Source organism: Cavia porcellus, unplaced genomic scaffold (assembly GCF_034190915.1).
Source record: "Cavia porcellus strain 051 isolate PalLab524CR breed Dunkin Hartley unplaced genomic scaffold, mCavPor4.1 scaffold_31, whole genome shotgun sequence".
NCBI lineage: Eukaryota > Metazoa > Chordata > Mammalia > Rodentia > Caviidae > Cavia > Cavia porcellus.
Genome location: NW_026947514.1, coordinates 40,072,143 through 40,096,026, shown reverse-complemented (window position 1 = coordinate 40,096,026; position 23,884 = coordinate 40,072,143). Strand labels below are relative to the sequence as shown.

The following is a 23,884-nucleotide window of genomic DNA, read 5'->3' as shown; positions in this document are numbered from 1 at the left end:
AGCTCCTCCCGCCTGGGGCCTCCGGCTTCTTTTTTCTCTGCCTGACACTCCTCCAAGCCACTGCGCTGCTGTGCTCTCCTCCTGGCTGCAGCTTCACTGGTTGAGGGTGGTCTCACTGACTGCCTGCAGGCTGTGATGCAGCTGCCACGTCCCAGTTACTCCAGCGCTGCTCCTTCTGTGGTCAGAGCAGTGCTTTCTGTGCGACTGAGTACCTAGTCGGCTGGAACTGCACCGGGCTGTACTTGTATCTTGGGGCTCCCTCTTCTCTGAATTGCAAGAAGCTGTTGAGGGCAGCCCATGAGATGCTCTGTGCCCTGTTCAGCCTCTTCATCTGACCTCCGGATGGGCTCATTCCCATGGAATTCGTATCTCAGTTAATGGTACCTTCTCCGCCATCACTTATGAAGTCTGCTGCTGCTCACCCTAAAGCGTTTCCCTTATACCCCTCCCCTAAGCATCCCTTCTGCTGCTGAGCTGGTTCCAGTTACACTCTGTTTCACGGAGAGCATTGGAAAAATCTTCCATCAGCTTCTCATCTTTTCAAGCCAGTGTCCTGTCTGTGGAGACCTGACATCTAGGTGGTATGGTGCTGCAACTCTGCTGATTGAAGTCCCTCGAGCTCCTCACTGCTCCAGGATTAGGGCCAGCATCCCAGTGTGTCATGCAGACTTTGTTGATCTAAGCCTCTCTCCCTTTCCAGCCCTATTTTTGATCCGTGTCATTTATTGGGTGGACCTTTCCCATATGGAACTTCTCATAGGTCCTGTCCCTCCTCACTCACGTGAGAAACTGCTCTCTGAATTTGTTGGCATGGCACAAATGTCCCTTTCTTTGTGGCATTTTCATCTCATCCCTCTCCAAAAGAGTAAAGGTGAAAGGACTACAGGAGAAACCCTTGAGCTTGACATAGATTCTAGTGCCCCCACAGATTAACACTATTCCAAAGATGAGCTAGAAAGTGAGCAGTGAGTAACTGAGTCCAAGTCAATAAAACATGTTGAAATGCTTATGTATACTAAATGTACAGTTTGCTTTATTCCTTTGGTTTTTGCTGATGCTTTTACTTTCTTATTCCATTAGAAATGGATGAAAGTATCAATGATGTAGAATTATTTTGAGTTTATTTACTGTTTTTTTTTTTTAAAAAAACCTGACATCTTCAGTTTAAAATATTAGGTAGGAAGAGGAGAGGGGGTATCCAAAAACATGTTAGGGAGTAGGGCAGGAAGGAATTTCACTGCAAATATTTGAGATACCTCTATTGTGCTAATGTCACTGTACATCAGTGGAGAGACTTTCTAGACTTTCCACTCCCTCCCACATCTTTCATTGTGGGGTGTCCCCTCAGAGAAAGAGGCTCAGCTCAAGGCTAAGTGTTCCCCAGGCATCCCATAGAGGCCATGAGACCACCAAGCAGGAAATGAGTAATAGGTACCTTTCTCTCCTCCAGCCGGGGTTGCCCTTTTCATTTAATGCCTGCTCCTAGGAAGGACAGAGTAAAAATGCACTCAGCAGAAAAGAGAAGGGATGAACTCATGCAGGAAGTATCCTGTGCAGTGTCCTTTGCTGTGGGGTTACATGGTATGGAGAGTGCACACAGTCAGTGAGGTTTCCATTTCACTTCAGCACCTGCTGTGCCTTGAGCCCTTTTGGGTAGTTGCCTCTCTGTACAAGGAAGTGCCTTCTTAGTTCTGGAGGGCAGAATTTGGCCCCACAGCCTGGCATTGTTCCAGTAGTCCTTGCTAGTGTCCAGGGCAGGTGGTAGTGAACTTCTTCAGAAGAACCTGGCCCACTTGTCTCGGTCCATCAGAGCAGCCTTTAGCAGCTGCAGAGTTCCTGTTGAGGCATACGCTTCTTTCAAAGGCTCCACCCTCGTTCACAGGGGAGATACCAGTGTTAGTAAGCCTTCTGCTGCAGAATTCAATAACTTGTGAGTTCCCTGGGGAGGAATTACAGTAGCATGTTTTGGAGAACCTAAAATGATTACCATTTAATTTGTGTTGCCAGCCTCTCAGATACCAAGTCAAAGCTACACACATCACCACCACCACCACCACCACCACCACCACCACCACCACCACCACATACCAGAGATTAGTTGTACCTTTAATCTTGCCTGTGGCAGAGATAAAATACTTTAAATTTCAGAGGGACCCTTCAGTCTTGACTGTTCCTTACGTGTTATTATGGGAAGGGGAACTTTGAAAAATTAGTTATTGCAAAAGAATTTTACTTTTGTCAGAAAATACATTTTTAATGGTAGAACATGGTAGGGAATGGGCTCTGAGTTGGAATAATTCTAAATTTAAACTTGGCTGGGGGTTTAGCTCAATGGCACAGATGCCCACCTGGCAAGCTTGAGGGCATTAGTTCAATCCCTGGTACTAAAAGAAAAAAAATTAAACTTATAGTAACCTCGTGGATATGTTTAACATGGGTGAGGAATGGTTATTGTGAGTCTAGAGTATGTATTTTAGAAACGTATTTGCTAGTAGCTTTTAGATGTCTTTGCTTCCTGCTATGGAATAGATTACTGTATTAGCTATGCAAAGGACCTAGGTGGTTAGTCCACCTCTCAGGTTTGAATGCAGAAGCTAGGTGACATGTCCAAGTGGCAGGTAGGCAGTGCTAGCTTGTGACACAGTTTGGGGCTCTTCCTTGCCTATTCCCTCAGCTCACACAGTGACCAGAATTAGCAGGATAGGGATAGACGAAGGCCTTACTGCTAATGAGTGAAATGCGTTTTCATTTTAAACCAGGCAGATTTAATAAGCCTCACTTTTCTATTCAGCTTCTGCCATCATTTCTGGTGGTTTATAATCTGTGGTATTCCTGAGTGCACTTTTCACACCTAGCACTGAGTCTGGTTGTTACTAAGTTGAGAGCAGAGAGTCAACAGGGATGCGATGTTTGCCTCATCCATCCGCTTCTCCCCTCTAACCCTTCCCAAGAGGGGGATGTGAGGTGCCTCTACAGCATTCAGAGCTGACTCGGGTGCTCCAGGCAGCTGATGAATGGGACCTCAATTGCCTGACATTTCTTGACTCATTTTGCAGCTGCTGCTTTGCGTTGCCCCTAGGAGCCATCAAGCCGACAGCATTAGGCTAGTGCCACCCCCACTAGCCTTGGCAATGAGGAGGCAAGGCCAGAACATGGGGCTGGCAGTTGGTGGGAGCAGCTTTGAATGCTGAGAGTGTGCATCTTGTCCAGGCTTATGGGGAGCTGTGATGTGATAACCTTATGTGCCAGATGCCAGAAGGAAGCAGAGAGACCTGCAGGTGGATACACTCACAGCACCTGTGGGGTCTTTCCAGCATCAGAATCTTGATCTGGCCCTTGCTACTTGTGTGATTTTGGCCAATTCTGAAACCCCCCCAAGCTTCCCCTTTTCCACCTATGCAGTGGGGATGGTTCCTGCGGTCACCCCGCAGGTGGAGAAGGCCAGAGATAAAGTAGGTCAAGCACTTAGCAGGGGCCCCACATGCTGTTGGAGCTTGAGATGAAGCTGTTACTTTTATTATTAAAGGACTTGACTGCACATCTCTTCATGGATTATTTGTGTGGTCCTATATGAATAATTATCCTGTCAGCTGGAACTCTAATTTTAAGCCGGGTAGTTTTAGCTGGAAGAGAATCACAAAACACTTTATCATATTTTTAGATTCCTTTGTAACCTGTCACTAGTAGGAGATTTAGAAAAGCTAGAAAAGAGCTACCTAGTCAAGAACTTAAATTTTGTTGGCTTTTTTTTTATTACAAAGGTCTGTTCAAGGACCATAGAGTCTACCTGTGCTCAAATACGAGGCTTTTTTCTTTTACTGGTGGCTTCCTCTATACTGAGTAGCTAGAAATTTCCTGTCTGTGATCAATTCTAATATTTTTTTGTGAGTGAAATGATTGCAAATTATTACCAGTTAATTAAATGAGTGTTTCTCGTGAGCCCCTTGTGCTGGCTTTTATCCAACTCTGTTTAGAATCATGGAACATTAGAGCAAGAAGGTTTTGTTAGAAAACACCTTTATTTCCTGGATCAGAAGATGAACTAGGGATGTGATTTGCTCAAATTCTGCAAAGGAATGCAGAGATAAAGCAGTCACTGGCCGAGAGCCTGCGGTCCTGGAGATTTATGTACATAAAGCTAACCAAGTGCAGTTCCAATGAGTGGCTCCTTGGGCCACATACTGCTGGCCTTTCGTAGAGCCATCTTGGAGTGCTTTTGTTTTTTACCTACTGCTGTCATATAATATTTATCCTGTACTAAATATTACTCCTATTTTACAAGTAACAGATTGAGGTATTAAACTCACCTTCCTGTTCAACTCATTGGATCAAATCAAAAGATATTTGTGGAATGGTTAGTTCATTCAGGGAATTCTGCCAGGGGAACACAGTGTCTGACCCTCCTGGAATGGAGTGTACAGACTAAATTAAAAAATGAGATAGAAATACATAAAAATTTAGCTAGTTGTTCAAAGGTGTGGGTAAGTACTTGGAGAGTAATTGAGATAGGAATTTTGAGACTGGAGGCATCAATGTGGACACTCAGATCTCTCAGGGCTCCAGCCCCTTCTGGAAGGCTCCCAGGCTGTCTTCCTCCTCAGGAAGGCTGTGCTTGATGGCCCAGCACACCTGCAGCCTTAGGGAACTACTCTGGGAAATCCTGAGCACCTGGTAGTGGCCCAGCTCCTGGGAGTTCTTTAGTGTGGATGTGAATGAGTGGACAGAAGGTGAAGTGGAGAGCAGGGGCTTTCTAAACAGAGGCATTGCAGGAACACAGGTGCAGCCTGCAAAGGTGGGAGGAGACTGGCTTGACAAGAAGAGCAGGTTCACAGAATGGAATTTGGATGAAGGGGTTTGGGTGGATGAGTGAGAGGCAGCTGAAGAGGAGACCTGAGGGGCCCTGAAAGCTTCATGGAGCAAGATTTTAATTCTGAAGGCCCCCAGAAGCCGCCAGAGGTGCTGATAAAGGAGAGCTGAGGGTGACATTTTCCAAAGGGTACTTGGTGGCCTGTGAGACTCTATTGGTTATTTAGTTGAGAGGAGGGTGTAGCATGACTGGAGGACAAGGGATGAGTGAGGGAGCAGATTGTTGGTAGAGCCTGTGGCACAGAGAAGTTGATGGCTTGCCAAGTCAGGGACCAGAAATTTAACACAAGATCCCAGGTCTCCCCTGCCACTGCTGTCACCGGGCCACCGGTAGAGAATCCGCTCCAATAGGGAGATGCATATGTGAGGCTGAAGCCATATGAATGGACAAGTTTTCTGGTAGGTAAAAGAGCAACAGGTAAAAGGCTACTTTGGGGGTAATCTGGTTAGGGGAAGGACGAAGATGAGTCACTCCAATCACACAGATTGCAAAGACTCCCACTCCTTTTTTAAAAAATTGAGCTATTACTGATATACAAGTGACACATTCAAAAAATAAAAAATGTAAAATCTGTATATTTATAGTCAGTTGGTTTTCAGCATAGCCAGCAAGCGTATACATTGGAGAAAGGAGAATCCCTTTAATCAGTGCTGTTAGGAAAGTAAGGTATCCTTATGCAGAGGAAAGAAAATAGACCCTTCTCTCCTTATATAAAAAGCAACTCAAAAGAGATCAATGACTTAAATGTAAGACCTGAAACTTTGAAAGCACTAGAACAAAATATATGAAAATCACTTCAGGACATTGATCTGGGCAAAGATTTTTTTGAATATGACCTCCAAAACACAGGCAATGAAAGCACAAGTTGAGACTTGGGTGTACATCAAATTAAAAAGCTTCTTTCTGCCCAGCAAATTAAATGGATGAGTGAAGAACAACATACAGAATGAGAGAAAATATTTGAAAACTATTTAACTGATGGGGTTAATTTGTAGAATATGGAATGCAAACAACAACAAAGAAACCAAAGAATCTGATTTTAAAAATGGAACAATGTCCTGAATAGATATTTCTTGGAAGAAGATATACAGATATCCAGCAGGACAAGAGAAAAGTACTCAGCATCACTAATCATCCAGCAAATATCCACTTTGAATGGATGTTATTTAAAAACCCCAAATTCCTGTAAGGAGAACACTCATACACTGCAGATGCAAATGTGAATTATCAGAGTACAACCATAATGGGAAACTGGAGTTCCTCAAAACTATAGAAATAGAACTGCCATATGATATAGCAGTCCGACTTCTGGTCTGTATCCAAAGGAAATGAAGTCAGTGGGTTGATGAGACATTTGCATCCACATGTGTGTTGTAGTGCTGTTCATAATAACGAAGATACAGGATCAATCTCAGTGTTCATCAGTGAGTAAATAAAGAAAATGCAGTATTCAGTGAGATATCAAATACTATTCAGCCACAAAAAGGAATAAACTTTGTCATTTGGCACCATATGGATGGAATTGGATGATGTTGTGTTAAATGAAATAAGGCAGAAAGATACATAATGCATGTTCTTATTTATAAGTGGAAGCTAAATTGGTCTCGAAGAAATGAATAGAATATTAGTTGCCGAGCCTATAGTGGAGGGAGAGGATGGTGTTCACAAGTGCAGGGGTGCAGTTTGGTAACAGAAATAACTTGTTATTGGGATAATAATAATAAATTGTTTTGTGGGATAGCTATGATTGGCAACAATTAATTGAATATTTCAGAATGGCTAGTGGAGTGGATTTTGGCTGTTCTGAGCACAAAGGAATGACATAAGTTTGAGGCAATAGATATGCCAGTCAGCTTGATCTGATCCTTCCACATGGTTTGCATGTCTTCAAACACAACACTGTGCCCTATAAATATGCACAATAACTATTTAGCAACTAAAATGTGTTAATAAAAATTAACACAAAAACCAGTATATGTAAAATTATCATATGACAAAAGTAAAGAAAATTTGGGACATTTTAATTTCCTTTGAAAGGAACCTCATTGGCAGTTAATTCCTAGTCTCTTTTTCCCCTCCAATCTAGTGTTATCACACCTCTACTTTCTATCACTACAGTTTTTTTGTTTGTTTTTGTTTTTGTTTTTTGCATCAGGGATCGAACTCATAACCTCATGTTTGCCAAGCAGGCATTTACACCGCTGAGCTAAACCCCTAGCCCTTGTCACTACGGATTTGCCTAATCTGAACATTTCATATAGATGGAATTGTACACCTGGAGTCTTTTGTGACTGGCTTCTTTCACTTAGTATAATATTTTTCAAGATTCAGTCAAGCTATAGCATGTATTACTTATTGATGAGTACTACTTCACTGCATTGATAGAGCACAATTTTTTTTGAGACAAGAGCTCACTATTCCAAGTTAGCCTTGAATTCACTGTATAGCCCAGGCCAGCCTCCCATATGCTAGGGTTATGGACGTGGACCTCTATGCACAGCAGTATTTCACAATTTAATCCTTTAATCAGTTGGTGTATGATCCAGGCTGTTTCTATATTTTGGCTATTATGAAAGTGTTGCCATGACCATTTTTGTATAAATTCTTGTGAGGGTATATAGTATTTTCAATGCTTTTACTTATGCTTGAAGTGGAAGTGTTGCACCATATACTGATTCTGTTTTTAGCACTTCAATGTACTGCCACAGTGACTGTTTTATATTCTCAACAATAATACACAAGAGTTTCAGTACCTCCACGTTATTGTTAACACTCTTTATTGTCTGTCGTTGTTGATTATAGCTTCTTTCTGGGATGAAATGCTATCTCATTATAGGTTTGATTTGCATTTCTCACATGGCCAATGATGCTGAACATTTTTCATAAGCTTATTGGTAGCTTGTATATCTTCTTTGGAAAAGTATCTATTTAAATGCTTTGCTTATTTTAAAAATAGTTATTTATCATTATGTTATTTAGTTGTATGAATCTTTATATATCTGAATACAAATCTTTTATAAGAAATATGGTTTATAAATGTTTTCTCCTACTCTGTGATTGTCTATTTACTTTGTTAATAGTATTATTTGTAGCACCAAAGGTTTTAATTTTGAATTGGTTTTTCACTTTTTTCATCACTTGTACTTTGATGTTATCTAAAAGAGCCACTGCCTACTCCAAGGTCAGGAAAATTTACTCCTGTGTTTTCTTCTAGGGTTTTTATAGTTTTAGTCTTGATCTATTTTGAGTTAGTGTTTATACATCTTATAAGGTAAAGGTCTGACTTCTTTATTGTGCATATGGATTTTTGGATGTCCTACTACTGTTTGTTAAGTAGAGTGTAAAAAATTAAAGAGGGTGGGTGCAGGTTTTATGTCATTGAGATGGTGGATGAATTGAGACTAGACGTTAGGAAGGGCGATGGTGTCTAGGGATATGTGTTGAGAAGTTCAGCTTATACCATGGGAGGAAATGGGAACCTGGGAGCATCCAAAGTTATGAAGTTACAAGATCAGTTTAGTTTTGGAAACATGTCACTGGCAGACAGCAGTCTGGTAAAAGGCCATTTCAGGAGGTCAGATAAGGCATAGCTGTAGCAGTGGAGAGGGAGGATTTAGGATAGACTCAAAAAGTAGACTTGATGTATAGAGCCCAGCTTCTGGTGGTAAGATGTTATGCTCAGGAATGGAAGGGGGCACACTGGTTCAGCAGCGCATGGAGACTGAGATGGAGACTGTGAGAGAAAGCGTATTTGTGGGTTTGGAGAAAGGCTTGTGCTGAGATTGAGGACGTGCATCTGATGCTGCCCCTTGGCTTCACACTCCACCTCTGGGAGCTTCTGCTGTGCTTCTTTCTCCCTCTCCTCAAAAATGGATTTGGAGATTATGGGTTTGAATCTTCCAATAGAAAGAAGAAAGAAGGGGCTGGGGATTTAGCTCAGTGGCATAAGCACCTGCCTTGCAAGCAGACGGTCGTGAGTTCGATCCCCAGTACCGATAAAAAAGAAAAAGACAAAAAAAAAAAAAAAAAAAAAAAAGAAGAAAGAACTGTAAAGCAACAAGATTTAGAGGCACTAAGAGAGATGCTGCAAGGGGCTTGAGGAAGTTAGGAAGACCAAGAAAGAGGGGTCCTAGGAAGGAGCTGCTGTGAAGACCAGGTGTGCAGAGACTAGCGGTGATGAAGGTGGCCCCACCTCGGATCTCATAGTAGGACATATTGAGGCGGGAGCTGCTTCTGTGCTGGTGGGAGACTGCGTCAGGTTGCAGGGAGCAGCATGTAGAGGGTATGCGTAATGGACGTTAAATATTCAGTTTATTCTCTTTTTTCTTGCAATTTGGGTAAGTCTTTAGGGTGCAACTGATAGAAAGCCCTGCTCAAATGGACTTCAAACAAAAAGAGGAATTTATAGGCTCAAATAATTGAAAAATCCAAAAGAATCCAGCATGACTTGATCTGCAGATGAGATGGCATCAAGACCTGGTCTTTTCTATCTCCCAGCCCTCACCTCCTTGTTGGCTTCCTTATCTGGCTCAATGTTGTATCAGCATGGTGCTAAAGACTCCCCAGCTTTGTTTCTCCAGAGTAGAGTTCAGCAGAAGTGAGATCTTATCCCTCTTATAGATCTAGGGTTCGTAATTGGATTTACTTGAATTTTATGACCAGACCTGAACTAGGAGCTGCTGAGGGAGGGCAGTTGCAATTACTCTAATAGCCAGATGCAGGGATTGTGCCAAATCCCTCAGCCAGGCATCCCGGCAGGGCTCAGATTGAATAGGTCTGGTCTTGAGTCCACTCTAGAGGTAGGAGTAGAAACAGTCGAGCCATTTGGACTAAATGTGGGAGAGGGTCAAGTACTACTCTCAGAAAACCGGAATGAATATCCCTGGCCCGAGAGGAGACCATCTACTAGAACAAAAGCACAGCATCAGGGTCGATGTGTGGGAAGTGTTGAGCTCACTGCAGTCCTGCTCATACCCAGAGAGCTTTCGGTAGAGTGCAAGAGTGTTTAGGCCAGGTTGATATAGCCAGTTGGCCATTGCATGACCGGAGGTATTCAAGCAACTACCAGGATAAATGACAACTGCCCATCAGTCTACAAGGGGCATGTAATCTCATCTTTCTCTTGACACTATAAGGCATATATTTCTATGTGAAAACCCATTGTACCTTTTTCCCCCTCCATCCTTCCCTTCCCTTTCTCTCCTTCTTTCCTTCCTTCCTTCCTTCCTTCCTTCCTTCCTTCCTTCCTTCCTTCCTTTGTCTCAATTTGTAGCTCAGGCTGACCTCAAACTCACATTCTTGCTGCTCCAGCTTCCCGAGTGCTGGGATTACACACTTGTACACATATTTGGCCCCTACTGTACCCTTACATGTGTACACCAAACTGCAAGCAAAAGTTTTAGGAAGTGGTGCTTTTCCTTACTTCCTATGGTATGTTTATATCTTCTTTTTTTAACTTAAAATTCTCCATGAGAATCAGTGACATCCCACTAATTTCTTTTCATGTCCCCCATGGGTCTTGATCCGCACTTTGTGAAATGCTGTTCTGAGGTCCTGTGTTTTGGCACATGTGGACACGGCTTGAAGGTGATGTTTGGATCTGGCTCATCCACTCCAAACCTCATTCTCAGTGTGAGTGCTTCTGATTCCAGGTCGTGGAGTCTTCCTGCAGTTCTTCCTGTGGGGCCGCAGTGCTCTTTGTGGGCCCTCGGGGTGATGGCTGAGGTTTGCAGGCCGGCCCGTGGGCACAGGAAGGCAGGGGCGGCTGCAGTAGGTCTGTCCGCAGGGTAAGAGCGATGTGGTTGAGAGGCAGAGTGTGTTCTCTGCCAGGCCTTTATATTGAAGATGAGGGAGTGGCTTTTAAAAATAACACAATTTTGACTTGAAACAAGTCAAGGCAGAGAGTGGAGACAATTAGAGACTGACATCCTGTTTAGTCATCTCTCCCGAGAACTCTATTTTCAGAGGATTCTAAAAAGGTTCACAAGTGATGTCAGGTAGTTAAGGGAATATTGGGAGTTTACATTCGCTGTGATGCAACTCGCTGAGGTGTTTTACAGCATGGTTACCTCACTGACAGTGGATTTATGCAGAGAGAAGTAGAGTGGTGAGAACAGGAGTCACAGTGTAGAGGTGAAGTTTTCTGAGCCTATAAAATATAGTCATCTTTTATTTTGAAAAGTATATAATAATATGTGGTAAGAAAAACATGGTGGTGACTTGCGGTCAGGCCAAGGCATTTGGTGGGGGCTTTGTTCATCTGTGGTACAACAAAAATAGCAAATAATACCCCTAGGATCTTTCAGGCCACGTGATGGGAGCCTGGCTGGAAAAGCTGGATGATGGCACCCAGAGGCTTGGAGAAAGGGAGGCTCAGGTGGGGAAAGGCCTTGCCCTGTCCAGAACCAGCGATAGTAGAGAGATGGGCATCCATGGCCTGGTGTAGGGTGTCTGCATGCTACTCTACCATGTGACCTGCGGTCTAAATTCACTCTTCCAGCCTGTCACCGTCCCTTTGACACCTTGCTTATGTGACCTTGTCTTCCATGGAAGCTCAAAGGCAGACATGGGGCTGTGGGTGGAATCTGACAAGGTTATTTTAAGACAGATGGAAATGCATGTGTTTGAATGAATAGCTCCTCACCCTGGGCAGTGTGCAGATGCTTGGCGAGAGTGAGGTTGGCATCCAGAAGGAATGTAGAGCCCATCAGCCTGGCACTTTTCCCTTCTGAGTTCCCTGCTAGGGAGACTGAGGAGTGGGATATGTGCCTGGATGCAGGCCGCTCATCTTGGTTTTTCAACTGATGGTTGACATCAAAGGGTTTGCTGTGAACAGTTGGGAGTCACACCAGGTCCTGAGCTTCCTTCCTTAGTTCTTTAATATTGACTGGATTTGGGTGAAAGGATTGGTGGAATCTTTTTGTACTTTTTACTCCATCAAAGTAAAGAATTGCAATTGATCGGGCCACATTTGTCTGTTACCTAGAAGGTTGCCTTTATTCCCTATCTCGTATACTACTTGCCAGAAGTTTAATAAGATGCTGTCTTTAGTGGTTGTTTGCATGAGACACTGATATCTCAGAAACAGTAAGTGTACGAATGCTTCTCTGTATTGTGAAGAGCAAAAAGCGAAAAAGTGAAATTCAAGAGAAAAAAGCTCTGAAAAAATAGTTTCTTTCAGATTTGCTTTTCATCTTTATAATTTCACTTGTTTCCTTGCCTTTCCTGTAAAATGAGAGGTGCAGATTTGATTTATGACTGTGGTTTAGGCCTCCCTTAAAGAATTATTTAAGACCTGCAAAAATACTTTAATGGTAAAATATAGCATGAATTTTTTTTCTTTTCCTAGGTGGATCTGGAACCAGAGGGGAAGGTATTTGTGGTAATCACTCTAACAGGGAGTTTCGCTGAAGGTAAGATTGAGTTTTGTTTGATTTCTGATCTATACATAATTTCACTTCATACGTGGTAGGAATTTCTATCATGGAAGTTATAAAATCATTTCTTAAAATATACTTAAAGAATCACGGTCATAAGTTGTGTGGGCTTGATTTTATTGTTCAGAGGTCTTTTGATTCAGATTGCCAGGCTAAATATATTTGGACAATCTGGTAATCTTATGTTTTGTTTGACAGGAGTTTTTGTTATTATTCATTGCTATCTTAGCTCATTTTTTGTGTGTGTGTTTTTTGTTTTTAGCCTTTTTCTTTTTTGATTTATGCCTGTTAAACTCTACTTTAGGTTTTTGGTTTTGTGCCAGCCTTTCAGTTTCTCTCTGAGTGTCTACGAAAGAAAATTAGGGATGATATTCTCTTGTTTTATAATCTCTATTTTATTCTTATTCTTTAGGGGGTATTGTGCCTTCTCCCTGCTACAAACTCTTCCCTCACAAAACTGTTGTTTTAAATTGAAGTACAGTTTATATACCGTGGAATGAAAGATCAGAAGTAATTTGGATTATAGCAAATGCATGCAACTGAGTCAGCAGCTCCCCGTCCAAGGCAGGGAACACTGCCATCCCTCCAGAGGCTCCATTGTGTCCCTTCCCAGCCACTTGTGCTGCCCAAGGCAATAAGTATAATGCTTTCTTGCATTGCAGACTAGCTCTGTCTATTGTAGAAGTACATGTGAATGGAATTACACAGTATGTGCTCTTTTGTTCAACATCATTTCTGTGAGAGTCACTCATACTATTGTGAATATTGTCAGTATTTTATTTCAGAGTAGTATCCCATTATAAAAATGTAGCATCCATTTGTTTGCTTTCTCTTGATGGACTTCTGGAGTCTTTCAGGTTGTTTATCATGAATACTGTTTCTGTGGATATTCTTTTTTGGGATAGAACTATTTTTCATCTAAAAAATTTTATTACATGTTTGCCTTACATAATGGTTATACTCATCATGGGAGTTGGTACTTATACATAATATATCTTAATTTTTTACTTCGCCATCCCCTCTCTCTCCATCTCTTGGTCCCCTATTGGCACATTTTGGGAATATACACTTGCATTTCTCATGAGTAAAGTCCCAGGAATGGAATTGCTGCGTATTAGAGTAAGTATGTATTTAACTTTATAAGAAACTCACATAAGGTTTTCTGAAAAGTTCTATTACTGGTCTCCCACCAGCAGTGTATCCTCATCTTATCCTATATCCTCACTAACACTTGATGGGATTATTCCTTTTTAATTTTAGGTGTTCTAGGGCTAATATATGGTATTCTGTGATTTTAAATTCACATTTTACTGATGTTGACCATGTTCTCGTGTGCTTATTGACCATTTGTGTTGTTTTTTTTAATGAGTGTTTGTTCAAGTCCTTTGTGTTTTCTAAAATTGAGTTTGTCTTGTTAGTAATCATTCCTAAGCGTTGTTTATGTTTTCTGGGTATGAGTTCTCTGTGAGAAATATACATGATGAGTACTTTCTCCCTGTCCGACTTGCCTTCTCATTTTCATAGTGCTATCTTTGAGTAAAGGTTTTTAATTTTCATTAAGTACAGTTTATCATCTCTTTCATAATTTATGTTCTTTGTGTCTTCTTTATGAAGTCTGTCTTGGCATATATTCACCTGTTTTCTTTTAGAAGCTTATAGTGTCAGCTAGGTCTCATGTGTCCCCCCCCCCCTTTTGATATTGGGGATTGAACTCATGACCTCATGCTTGCCAGGCAGGTGCTTATGCCACTGAGCTAAATCTCTGGCCCTCATGTGCTCTCTTAAATTGATACTTGTGTGTAATTTAACAAAAGAGTTGTAATAGTATTATTTGTTGAAAAGACTTCTTTTTTTAATCCCACAAATCACCTTGAAATCATTATTGAGAATCAGTTAAACATATTGCAGTGGCTGCTTTGCTGGATTGTCTGTTCTCTCATGTTAATTTATTTGTCCATCTTTATGCAAATACCACACTATCTTGCATACTGTTGTTTTATAGTAAGTCTATAAGTCAAGTTAAGTAGTCTGAGTCTTCCAACTTTGTTTAAGGTTATTTTAACTTTTCTCATTATGTGCTATTTTTAATCTCAATTTTAGAATGAGTATATATATATATATATATATATATATATATAGTCTTTTGGATTTTGAATTGAAAGAGTGTTAAATCTATAGATCAGTTTAAAGAGAACTGACATCTTAATAAGTATACATTACTTTCAAATCCCTAAACAGTATATCTCTCCATTTATTAGTGGTTTTTAATGTTCCTCAGCAGTATCATTAGCATTATCAGTATTATGTAATTTTCAACATAGAGTTGTTGGATGTTTAAAATTTTTTTTTCCAAAGTATGTTAGGCTTTTTGATGCTGTTATAAATTTTAGGGGGGAAAGAAGGTTGAAACAGGGTCACGCTGTGTAGCCCAGGCTGGCCTTGAACTTGTGGTGCCCTTCTGCCTCCACATCCCAACTGCTGGGATTTCAGGAGTACCAGGCCCTGCTCTGTAAATGGTGTTTGAACTTTTTAATTTTCTTTTTGCATGTGACTAGCCATTGAGGGTCTTCACAGTTAATTAATTTCTTTTTTGAGACAAAGTCTTGCTGATCACTCAGTTCCCAAGCCGGGCTGAACTTGGAATCTTTCTGTTGCAGTCTCCCAGAATGCTGGGACTATAGACAGTGCTACCGTGCCTGGCTGACAGTTTTGAAAATGTGAATAGTATATCGAGATTATTTTTTATATGTTGGTTTAGTGTACTGTGACCTTATGAAATTCATTTACTAGTTCTAGTAGGGTTTTCTTATTAGATAGTTGAAGATTTTCTGTGTAATTGTGTCTGTGAACAAAGACAGTTCTTTCTAAAGTTTCTTTTTCTTTTCTATGCCTCACTGAAGGCTAGGCCTCTAGGATAGATATTTTTATCTCATACTCAGTCTTAAGAGGAAAAATTGACCGTTTCTCTTTAGGCATGGTTTTAGCTGTCTACATTTCATGGGTGGATTTTGTCAGAACCGAAGAAGTTTCTTTCTGATCTTAAGTTATCTGACAGCTTTTTCCTTTTTAATTGAGTGACTGCTTAATTTTGACAAATACCTTTTCTTTCTGAGATGACCAGACGAGTTGTCCTCTCTTTCTTCATTTCCTAATATGTAGTTTAAATTATGGAGTCTTTTATACAGGTGAAGTGTTTCACTTTTTCTTAGTCCTGGGGTTCTTACATGCAAGGCATAGCTAGTGTGGAGTTTTGATGGAAATTCCAAGGTATTTTAAAAACTGTGACTTGGTGGGCTCAATGTGCAGACTTGTCTCCTATACTGGAAAGCAGATGAAATCTCAATTCATTTTAGTTCTTACATTTCCCCAGACCTCTCGGAGTCTCCCTTGTATCTGCACAGGTTAGAAGTTCATATCAGGAGGCTGGGAAATCCGCGATGGAAGACTGAAGGCTCTGCACTGGAAAACCCAAGGGCTGGTGCAGGAAGGTTTGGGGAGTTCACGCATTTGAAAGGTTTTCTCTCTGTGGTCTCACTCTGTCTAGAAATTCCTACTTTGGTATCTTTAGTTTTCGATTCTGTCATTTTACCCCTTCAGCTGATATAGATGTGGCCTCCTGCATGGGTTCTGTTCACTCCACCCTCATGCCTGAACATAATCTGGGAAAGACCCTACAAACAGATCTCAAGACAATCTTGTTTTTTCTCTAAAATGTCAAGTTCCCTCTACTTTGTGCCTGTTTTTGAATGCTGTCTGATGGTTTCAACTAGTTATTTAAAAATACATTTTCCAGAAATTTTAGTCATTACCACCATTACTAAAAAGCCCACGTAGATTTTTAGGCATGTGGCTTAATTGTTTGCCCATTTGGCACACTTGTCACACTTTCTTTGAAAAATGGTTTTCTTTGATCTCTCAGCCAATGACTCTCCTTCATATGAGGAAGCTGTTTTACTGTTAAAGGTTTTCCATGTGTTGTCCTAGTTCAGTGTTACCTGTGTGTGAAATATTGACGTTACTGGAAACTAGGGGGTGAGCTACTGTCTCAGCTCTCTAGTTTTCCTTGGTGTCTTGGATATAAAGAATTTGTGAACAAATGAATCTGCTCTTAGCTCAGTTAGTAACATGAACTTAGTATTACAGAGCATTGTTTTTTATGGAAAAATAAAACCATTTCATAACAAAATGATGAGAGGATAATAATATCTCAGTGAAGTTTTAATTTACATTTCTCTAGTGACCAAAAATACTGAACTTTTTTTTTTTTTCATTTATTTACTGGCCATTTCTTCTGAGATGGATTTGTCCATTTTGGTTGCCCGTTTTTTGATTGGATCTTTTATTTTGGAGAGTCTTAATTTTTTGGTATTGTTTGTATCTTCTAGATGTTAGTCTTCTGTCCGAAGAATAGCTGGAAAATTTTTTTTCTCATTCTGTAGGTTCTCTTCACTGTTGGTTGTTTCCTTTGCTGTGCAGAGGCTTTTTAATTTGATACGATCTCATTTGTTGGTTCTTGGTATTACTTCTCATACCATTGGAGTTCTATTCAGGAAGTCCTTTCGTGTGTCTGTCTCTTCAAAGTTGTGTGTAATTATCTTCCAGCAGAGTCAGTGTTTCTGTTTTAACACTTAAATCTGTAAGAAACTTCAGCCCTGTCTTGTCTACCAGAGGATATAAACAGGGATGCCTCTATTTTAGACACTGGTCCACCCTGGTCTGGGGCGCATTTTGAGCTTGTATATTGCTTTTGTCTCACTCTGCAGCAGCCTTGTCAAATACAGAGGATGTGATCTGACTCTGTGTGTGTGTGTGTGCCTCTGTGTGTGTTGTTATAAAGGGGGAAACAGAATCTCCCCTGGATACCTGACACAACTGCAGCAGGAGCTTGGGCCTGGCCCTGTGGGCATGTGTCTGTCCTGGCTTTGTTTTTGGCAGCCACTTTGGAATCAGATTTTTCCCAGGTATAAAATTACAGCAGTGTTATAGAGATGCTACAGCTGCTGGAGTATGATGAGAGATACTTCAGGGCACCTAGGAGGGAGGGCCTTAAGTATAGGTTTCCTTGGGACAGTCTCATTTGTTGCTCTATCAGTGGAACTATTAACAGTACCACCTTTCATCCTCTAAGAGTGCCAGATTAAATGATAAACTGCATGTTCACACTGCTTACAGGCTAGTAGAGTTATGGGATCTCAGGGAATGGTTTTAAACAGAGAGAAACAAGATCTGACTTGGTGTCAGTAGGTTTAAGGGCGGGGCAGAGGTGTTAGATCATGAGAAGACCAGGGTATGGAGAGCAACTAAGAGACTGTAAACTTGTTTAAGAGGAAGACCAAATATGAGGGGATGGAGAAGAAGGGGGCATTTTTGGTGGTATATATGATAGTAAAGTCAACAGGAGTTGGCCATCCAGGGGATGGCAGATGAACAAGAAGGCATTTCAGATGGTGCTCAGACTGTGTTATAGGCTCATTTGCTAGGTTAGAAATGTAAGGGTGGGAGATGATGAATTTGGACAAGTGGAGATATCTAGGGGAAATTGGAAATAAGAGACTGGAGTTTGCCCAAATGCCTAAAGATGAGATTATGGCACATGCATGAGGGCACCTAGGGAAAAGAGTTAGAAAGAAAACAGGCCTGACCAACAGCATAACTCTCTGGGACATCAAAGTTTAAGCACTTTGGGTTGGAGATCATAATTTGTCATACCAACTCAAACTCTGTTGAAGACTTAATGAACACTCAGTTTGCTAAATATCCATTACTTAAGCAGTAATACTTGAGTGTTTACTGTATGCCAGGGGCTGTTTTACCAGATTGTGTCACCCTTCTGCCAGCCTTCCACACTGGCATCAACGTGTGAGATTGTGAAGACCATAAACAGATTAGAATGTGGAAGGCTTGGAAAGCAGTGTTTGCCTTGACGGCAGCTTCTGCACAGTCTGGTGAAACCGCATGCTCAGTGCAGGTGTATGCTGAATGCTGAGGAAAGAAGAATCCATGGACCTGCTTAGTACGTCCAGGAATATGAACAGGAACTGAGGTAGCTCCAGAGAAGCACTGACAACTGTCTGTGGCAGTCTCTTGCAGAGGTCGAGCCTGGATCAGAGTCCCCTCATCATTGCTCTGCTTGAGAAGTCTAGCAGGGGTAACCTCAGAGGCAGAAGCCCAAAAAGCTGAGGCAGGGGAGATGCACCACAAGATTCACTATTTTGAAAAAGCTGTCTAGTATCAGTCTTTATTACTTTCTGACTAAGCCTTTCTGGAGTAAACAATAAGATCTGTCATCCAAATTGAGATTTATGATAGCAACGAAGTAGACCTAGATTTTATTTATTTATTTATTTGTACCAGGGATCGAACTGTTGACCTTGCACTTGCCGGGCAAGTGTTGATGCCACAGAGCTAAATCCCTGGCAAGACCTGGATTTTTAATGCAACCTTTTATGCTGTCATTGTGTTTGTGCCTGTGGATTGTCACTATGTTGAACTAGTTTAACTCACAAGACCAGAGCAGCCAATTAAAAAAAAATAACTGATTAAACTAAACTAAAGCAAATTAAATTCACAACTGCTGTAATTGAAAAAAAAAACAACAGAAAGAAGTTAGTATAACATCTTTTGTTTGAGAAAAAGTAAAAAAGAGGTTACTGTGTTGTTTGCTAGGAAATACAGTGTGAGGTTTTAGACTTTGGAGAAAATGTTATTTGCAGAAGTAAAGTTGATCTGGACCCAGGGTACCTTAAGCTTATGCGGTCAACCTACAAGTGGGAACCAGACCCACTGTGCTTTCAGGTGGATGTACCCTGCACCATCTGGGGCGCGTTCTTGCTGGAACCTTAAGCCTATGTCCAGTCCGGCTTGCAGATTCAACTGCCGGCCTAAAGGGAGTACAGCAGGCGACAATGTTTCAAAAGATGCCAAGTGATATCATCTGAAAAATCCAGACTTGTGTTCTTTGCCTACAGATTGGAAGAAAAGAGAAAGAAAACCAAATGACAAGAGAGAGACATATTAGCCAGTTATAATGTGCAGACCATGTTTATCACTCTTCAAACACAAACCATAAAAGAATGGATAACTCCTAGGGGCCAAGTGAGGAAATGGAAACAGTGATTGGACTGATGGTGGCTGTAAGGAATTGTTACTGCCTCTTAGGTGTGATTGTAGCCTTGTGAATGTTTAAAACAAAAATAGTACCTGTTAGGTCCATATTTGGAAATGTTTCCTGATAAAATGATATGACAGCTGGGATTTATTTCAGAAGAATTGAGAAGTAGGTAGAGAGATGGGATACAGATGAACCAGAGGCTGATTGTTGAGGCTGTACAGCAATTACGTGGTGGGTGAGGGTGTGTTATATCATCCTACTAATTTTGCATGTGGTTGAAATTGTCATTTTTAAGAAAGTTTTAAAAATGATAAATTTAAAAATATCTGTTTCTTTAAAAACCAGAATCTACATTTATTGTATGACATCAAAATGATGCTTTAACTATGAGTACATGTCTCCACCTTTATGAATCTAAGTTGGAAGTTTAAAAAAAATTTGGCTGTTTTATTCTTAATTCTTTACCTTAATTCTTACCTTAATAATGACCTAACCTATTATGAAAAGGTAAGGTTAGATTTTTAAATTCCTAGTAGTTTATAAGACTTTAAGTGTGCTTAACACTAAGCTGTGAGTCAAAAAACTGAAGTAGAAAGAGGTAAGATAATTCCTTTTGTTCGTTATATTGTTCTTACTCCTTGTGAGTGACAAGTAGATCATCTACTAATGATTGCATAACGCTTTGCAGTTGCAAAGCTTGACATTAAGATACTTTCTTAAGCTAATGAAAGAAATCAAAAGAATTAATAGAAGTATCTTTATAAAGCTATGAAGACAAAGGTCCCAAAGTACATGGTTCCTCCCTGAAAGAAGCAAACAGAAAGGCATTACCACAGAAAATAGGCAGGTATTTTGTCTGGGCCAGTTATGCGGATACAATTAGTTCTTTGAGAACAAACAAAACCAAAAATCTCACAAAGCACTTGTTATTTGGGTTTTCAGTTTTGATTAAGGAAAAAAAGACCTTAAATATTGAATGAGCACTTTTTTTAAAATTCTTACTGTGTTACTTAGAATAGATGTACATTTTCCTGGGAACCAGTAGGGGCAGACATTTGGATGTTTATGTCTGATTACTCGCTCTAGTTGGTGGTATATAACGGCACAATAAGATTCTTATATTTTTCTTTCTTTACCTTTGCTATGGTTTTTAGTTCACATTTCCTGTGTCAAACCACTAGTTTACGAGTAGTTGTGTTCTGTACTAAATTATTGCCACATGGACCAAGAAGGTAGACAAAGTATGTTTCTGCCTCAAACTTGTAATCCACAGTTTCACCGAGTACCTAACACTTCTAATGCATGTCCTTTAAATGTGAAATGGTTATCTTGCTGGTAGCTGATTTGTAGTATTCCTTTCTCATACATCAATTCCAGTAACAACTTGTTGATTTGATTTTTTAAAGTTTAGCTTAAAAATATCCCGTAAGTGTTAACCTGAGGAAATGAGTGGTCATTTCAGTTTTCTCACTGGCCTGGGCAGTTCTTATGGCTACCATCAGAAGTGACTACAGTCAGAAATGACTACCATTGGAAGTGACTACCAGGTTGAAGAAGACAGGTAGAAGAGAAAAGAGGAAGAATTGAGGGAACTGGAAAAGGATGAACCTATATTTTTAAAAACTTAAAACATATTGTCCCTTGTCATAGTTTGCTTGCTCCTCTTTTCCATGACATCAGGTTCATTGGTCTAAGGCCTTTTGAAGACCGGATACTGCTGTGCTCGTAATATAGCAAGCAACAGCAGCAGCTCTCACTTTATTTTCTTCCTAGCAGCAGAATAACCTCTTACCCTAGTAGTTGGGTGCCTCTGTGTATTCCTGCCATCCTATAAATTATTTCAGTTGCTCCCCACAACCCACTTGTGAGGCCCATATAGTGCTCGTATCCAGATGGTAACCCACACCCAGAGACATAGATTTACAATGGTCTACTGGAAAGTGGTGCCAGCAGTCAGACCCAAGCCAGGATGCAGTTCGAGGCCCAGGATCTTTCCAGACCAGCCAGCTCTCTGGACAGGTTTGTTAGTCCATTTTATGCTGCAATAGCTGAGAAAAACAGATTGGGTAATTTCTAATGAACAGAGATATCATGGCTTTGGAGGAAATCCAAAATCAAGAAAGTGCATGTGACAAAGCCTTTCTTGTGTATCACAGCACAGTGGAAGGCATCACATGAACAAGAGAGAGGGAGCGACAGCAAAAGAAGACTGCATCTGCTTTACACAAGCCCAGTCCTGTGATAGCGATCGGTCCTCTGGGGTTTGGGACCCTCATAACCTAAAGACCTCCCATTAAGCCCCACCCTCCAACACTGTCACATAAACTTGGGGATAAGTGTTCACACCCCAGCAGGAACCACTGTAATGTTTTGTCTCTATTCTGTCTTGGAGGTAAGTTGGACCCAAGTGGTACAGTAGGAATCTTGATGTCTTTTATGATGGTACTTTTTGAAATACTTCCTTTGGGTTACCCCTTCTTAAACCTGAAGACCAGCATTCCCCTGGGAGAGTTGAATTTAAGATTTGGCCCAGTTTTACTGCTATCTGTAGGTTCTCTGAATGTAAACTTTAAGCTAAAACTCAGAAAAAAGTGAAGTGTAATAAATACACTCAGTTTGGGATATGATAGCTTTATTTGTTAAGTTTTAATCTAATTGTCACCAGGTTCACCCTATTTGTCTTATTTTCATGATGAATGAAAACTAAGTAATGGTTTTGTTGAGAATTTTTAAAATGCTTCTGACAGTGTGATCCTGCAGACCTCTGAGAATTCTTGAGACGTTTTTTGCAGTTCAAAACCGTTTTCCTTTTAATACTTAGATGTCGCCTCATTAGAATGATGTAGAAGACTGGTAAAATTTCTGTCACCTTAGCATGAAGCAGAGCTCAATTTAATCAGTTGTTAGTATATTCTTCATTACTGTATAGTTGCAGGGGAAAAAGGCAGATTTTCAGTTATGCTCTTTAATAAAGCACTGACTACAATTAATGTTGTTAAAGCTCAACTCTTGACTACTTTTGTTTATAATACGCTACATGACAAAAGGCAAGTCTGAATAAAGCACTTCTGCATACTAAAATACTGTGTGTCTTAAGCTAAAGCATTTGTGTGATTCAGTTGCCACCTGACCCTGCTGTTTTGCGCGTGGAACACCATTTTTACTTTGGAAGAGTGAAAACTGGGGCTATGGAATTTGGACTTTGTAAAAATATTTTCTAGAAAAATGAGTGAACTGAACCTTTTACTTAGAAGAAAACAGTTGCAAATATATGGAACAAAGGGTCAAATCAGAGTCTTCAAATCATAATTTGAATTTTCTTAAATTTGTGTCTTCCATTGTGTGCTTGACAGCTTCTCTGTACTTGAAAGTCTTGTCTCGTGAATTTATTGTTGATATTAACACAGGGTTATGATTTTTTTTAAATGGTGTAAGGAAATGTGTCAACATTTGGAAGATCTGAATGACTTAGTGAACATGAGTACATGTTTTCAAAATGGACCATTACAAAATGTCAAGAAACCGTATGTGCCATGGGCATGGCTCTGTAATGCCAGAAACTTGAGGGGCCGAGGCAGGAAGATTGCAAGTTTGAGGCCAGCCTAGATGACTCAGTGAAATCATTTCGAAGTAAAAGACATAAAAAGACTTATATAGCTCAGCACTCCCCAGCTCAGTCCCCAGCACAGAAGAAAAAGAACAGTGATGATAACAACAACAGGACATGCATGTGTCAGGGATCAGCTGAAGTTTAAAATAGACCGATAGATTTTAATGTAAAAATATGAAAAACTTTACATTACAGTGAACTTTTTGGAAGCTACCACTTACTGAGTTTTGATGCAGTGTCAAAGGAGAATAGTCACTTTTAGCTGAAAAGCTTTAAAATACTGTCTTTTATTAAACTGCTTGTGTGCAGTAGGTTACCAAAATGGATAACACACAGAGGCAGATGTGACAGTGACACCAGCTTCTTCTAAGTCAGGCAGGAGTTAGATTTGCAGATTGTAAATATTCCTCCTCTTACTAATTTTTGTTTTGGCAAATATAGTTCTCATAAAAACATTTATGTTCATGTACATTAACTGCTATTGCTATTTTACATAAACATATTCTCTAAATGTTGCCATTTAAATTTCTAACTTGGGAAATATTAATAAAGTCCACATAACCCAAGTCCTCAATAATATTTTAAGAACACCAAGTCCTCAATAATATTTTAAGACTATAAGAGATGCCAGAACCAAAAGTTTTAGAGTTTCTTGGTTAATTCTCTCACCCCCGCCCCCCAATCCAGCACTTTAACTTTTAGTGACCCTAGGGAAAAGTAAATTGAAAGATACTAATGTGCGTTATACTGGCGACTGCTATTAGGTGATTATGTAGGTAACAGAATTAATTCAGGAATTGTTTTGAAACTACTTTTTTTTATGATTTTAATGCAGAATATACTTTTATAGCCATTTTGGT

The 23,884-nt window shown here is 40.4% G+C and overlaps 1 protein-coding gene across 1 annotated transcript in view; it reads left to right on the top strand.

Moving 5' to 3' along the window:
* Prkch (protein kinase C eta) overlaps window positions 1-23,884 on the top strand; it is a 197,995-nt gene that overhangs the window by 54,589 nt on the left and 119,522 nt on the right. The window contains exon 2 of the mRNA XM_063241086.1: window positions 12,216-12,279. Coding sequence (XP_063097156.1) covers window positions 12,216-12,279 — 64 coding nt within the window. The remainder of the gene's footprint in view (window positions 1-12,215; window positions 12,280-23,884) is intronic.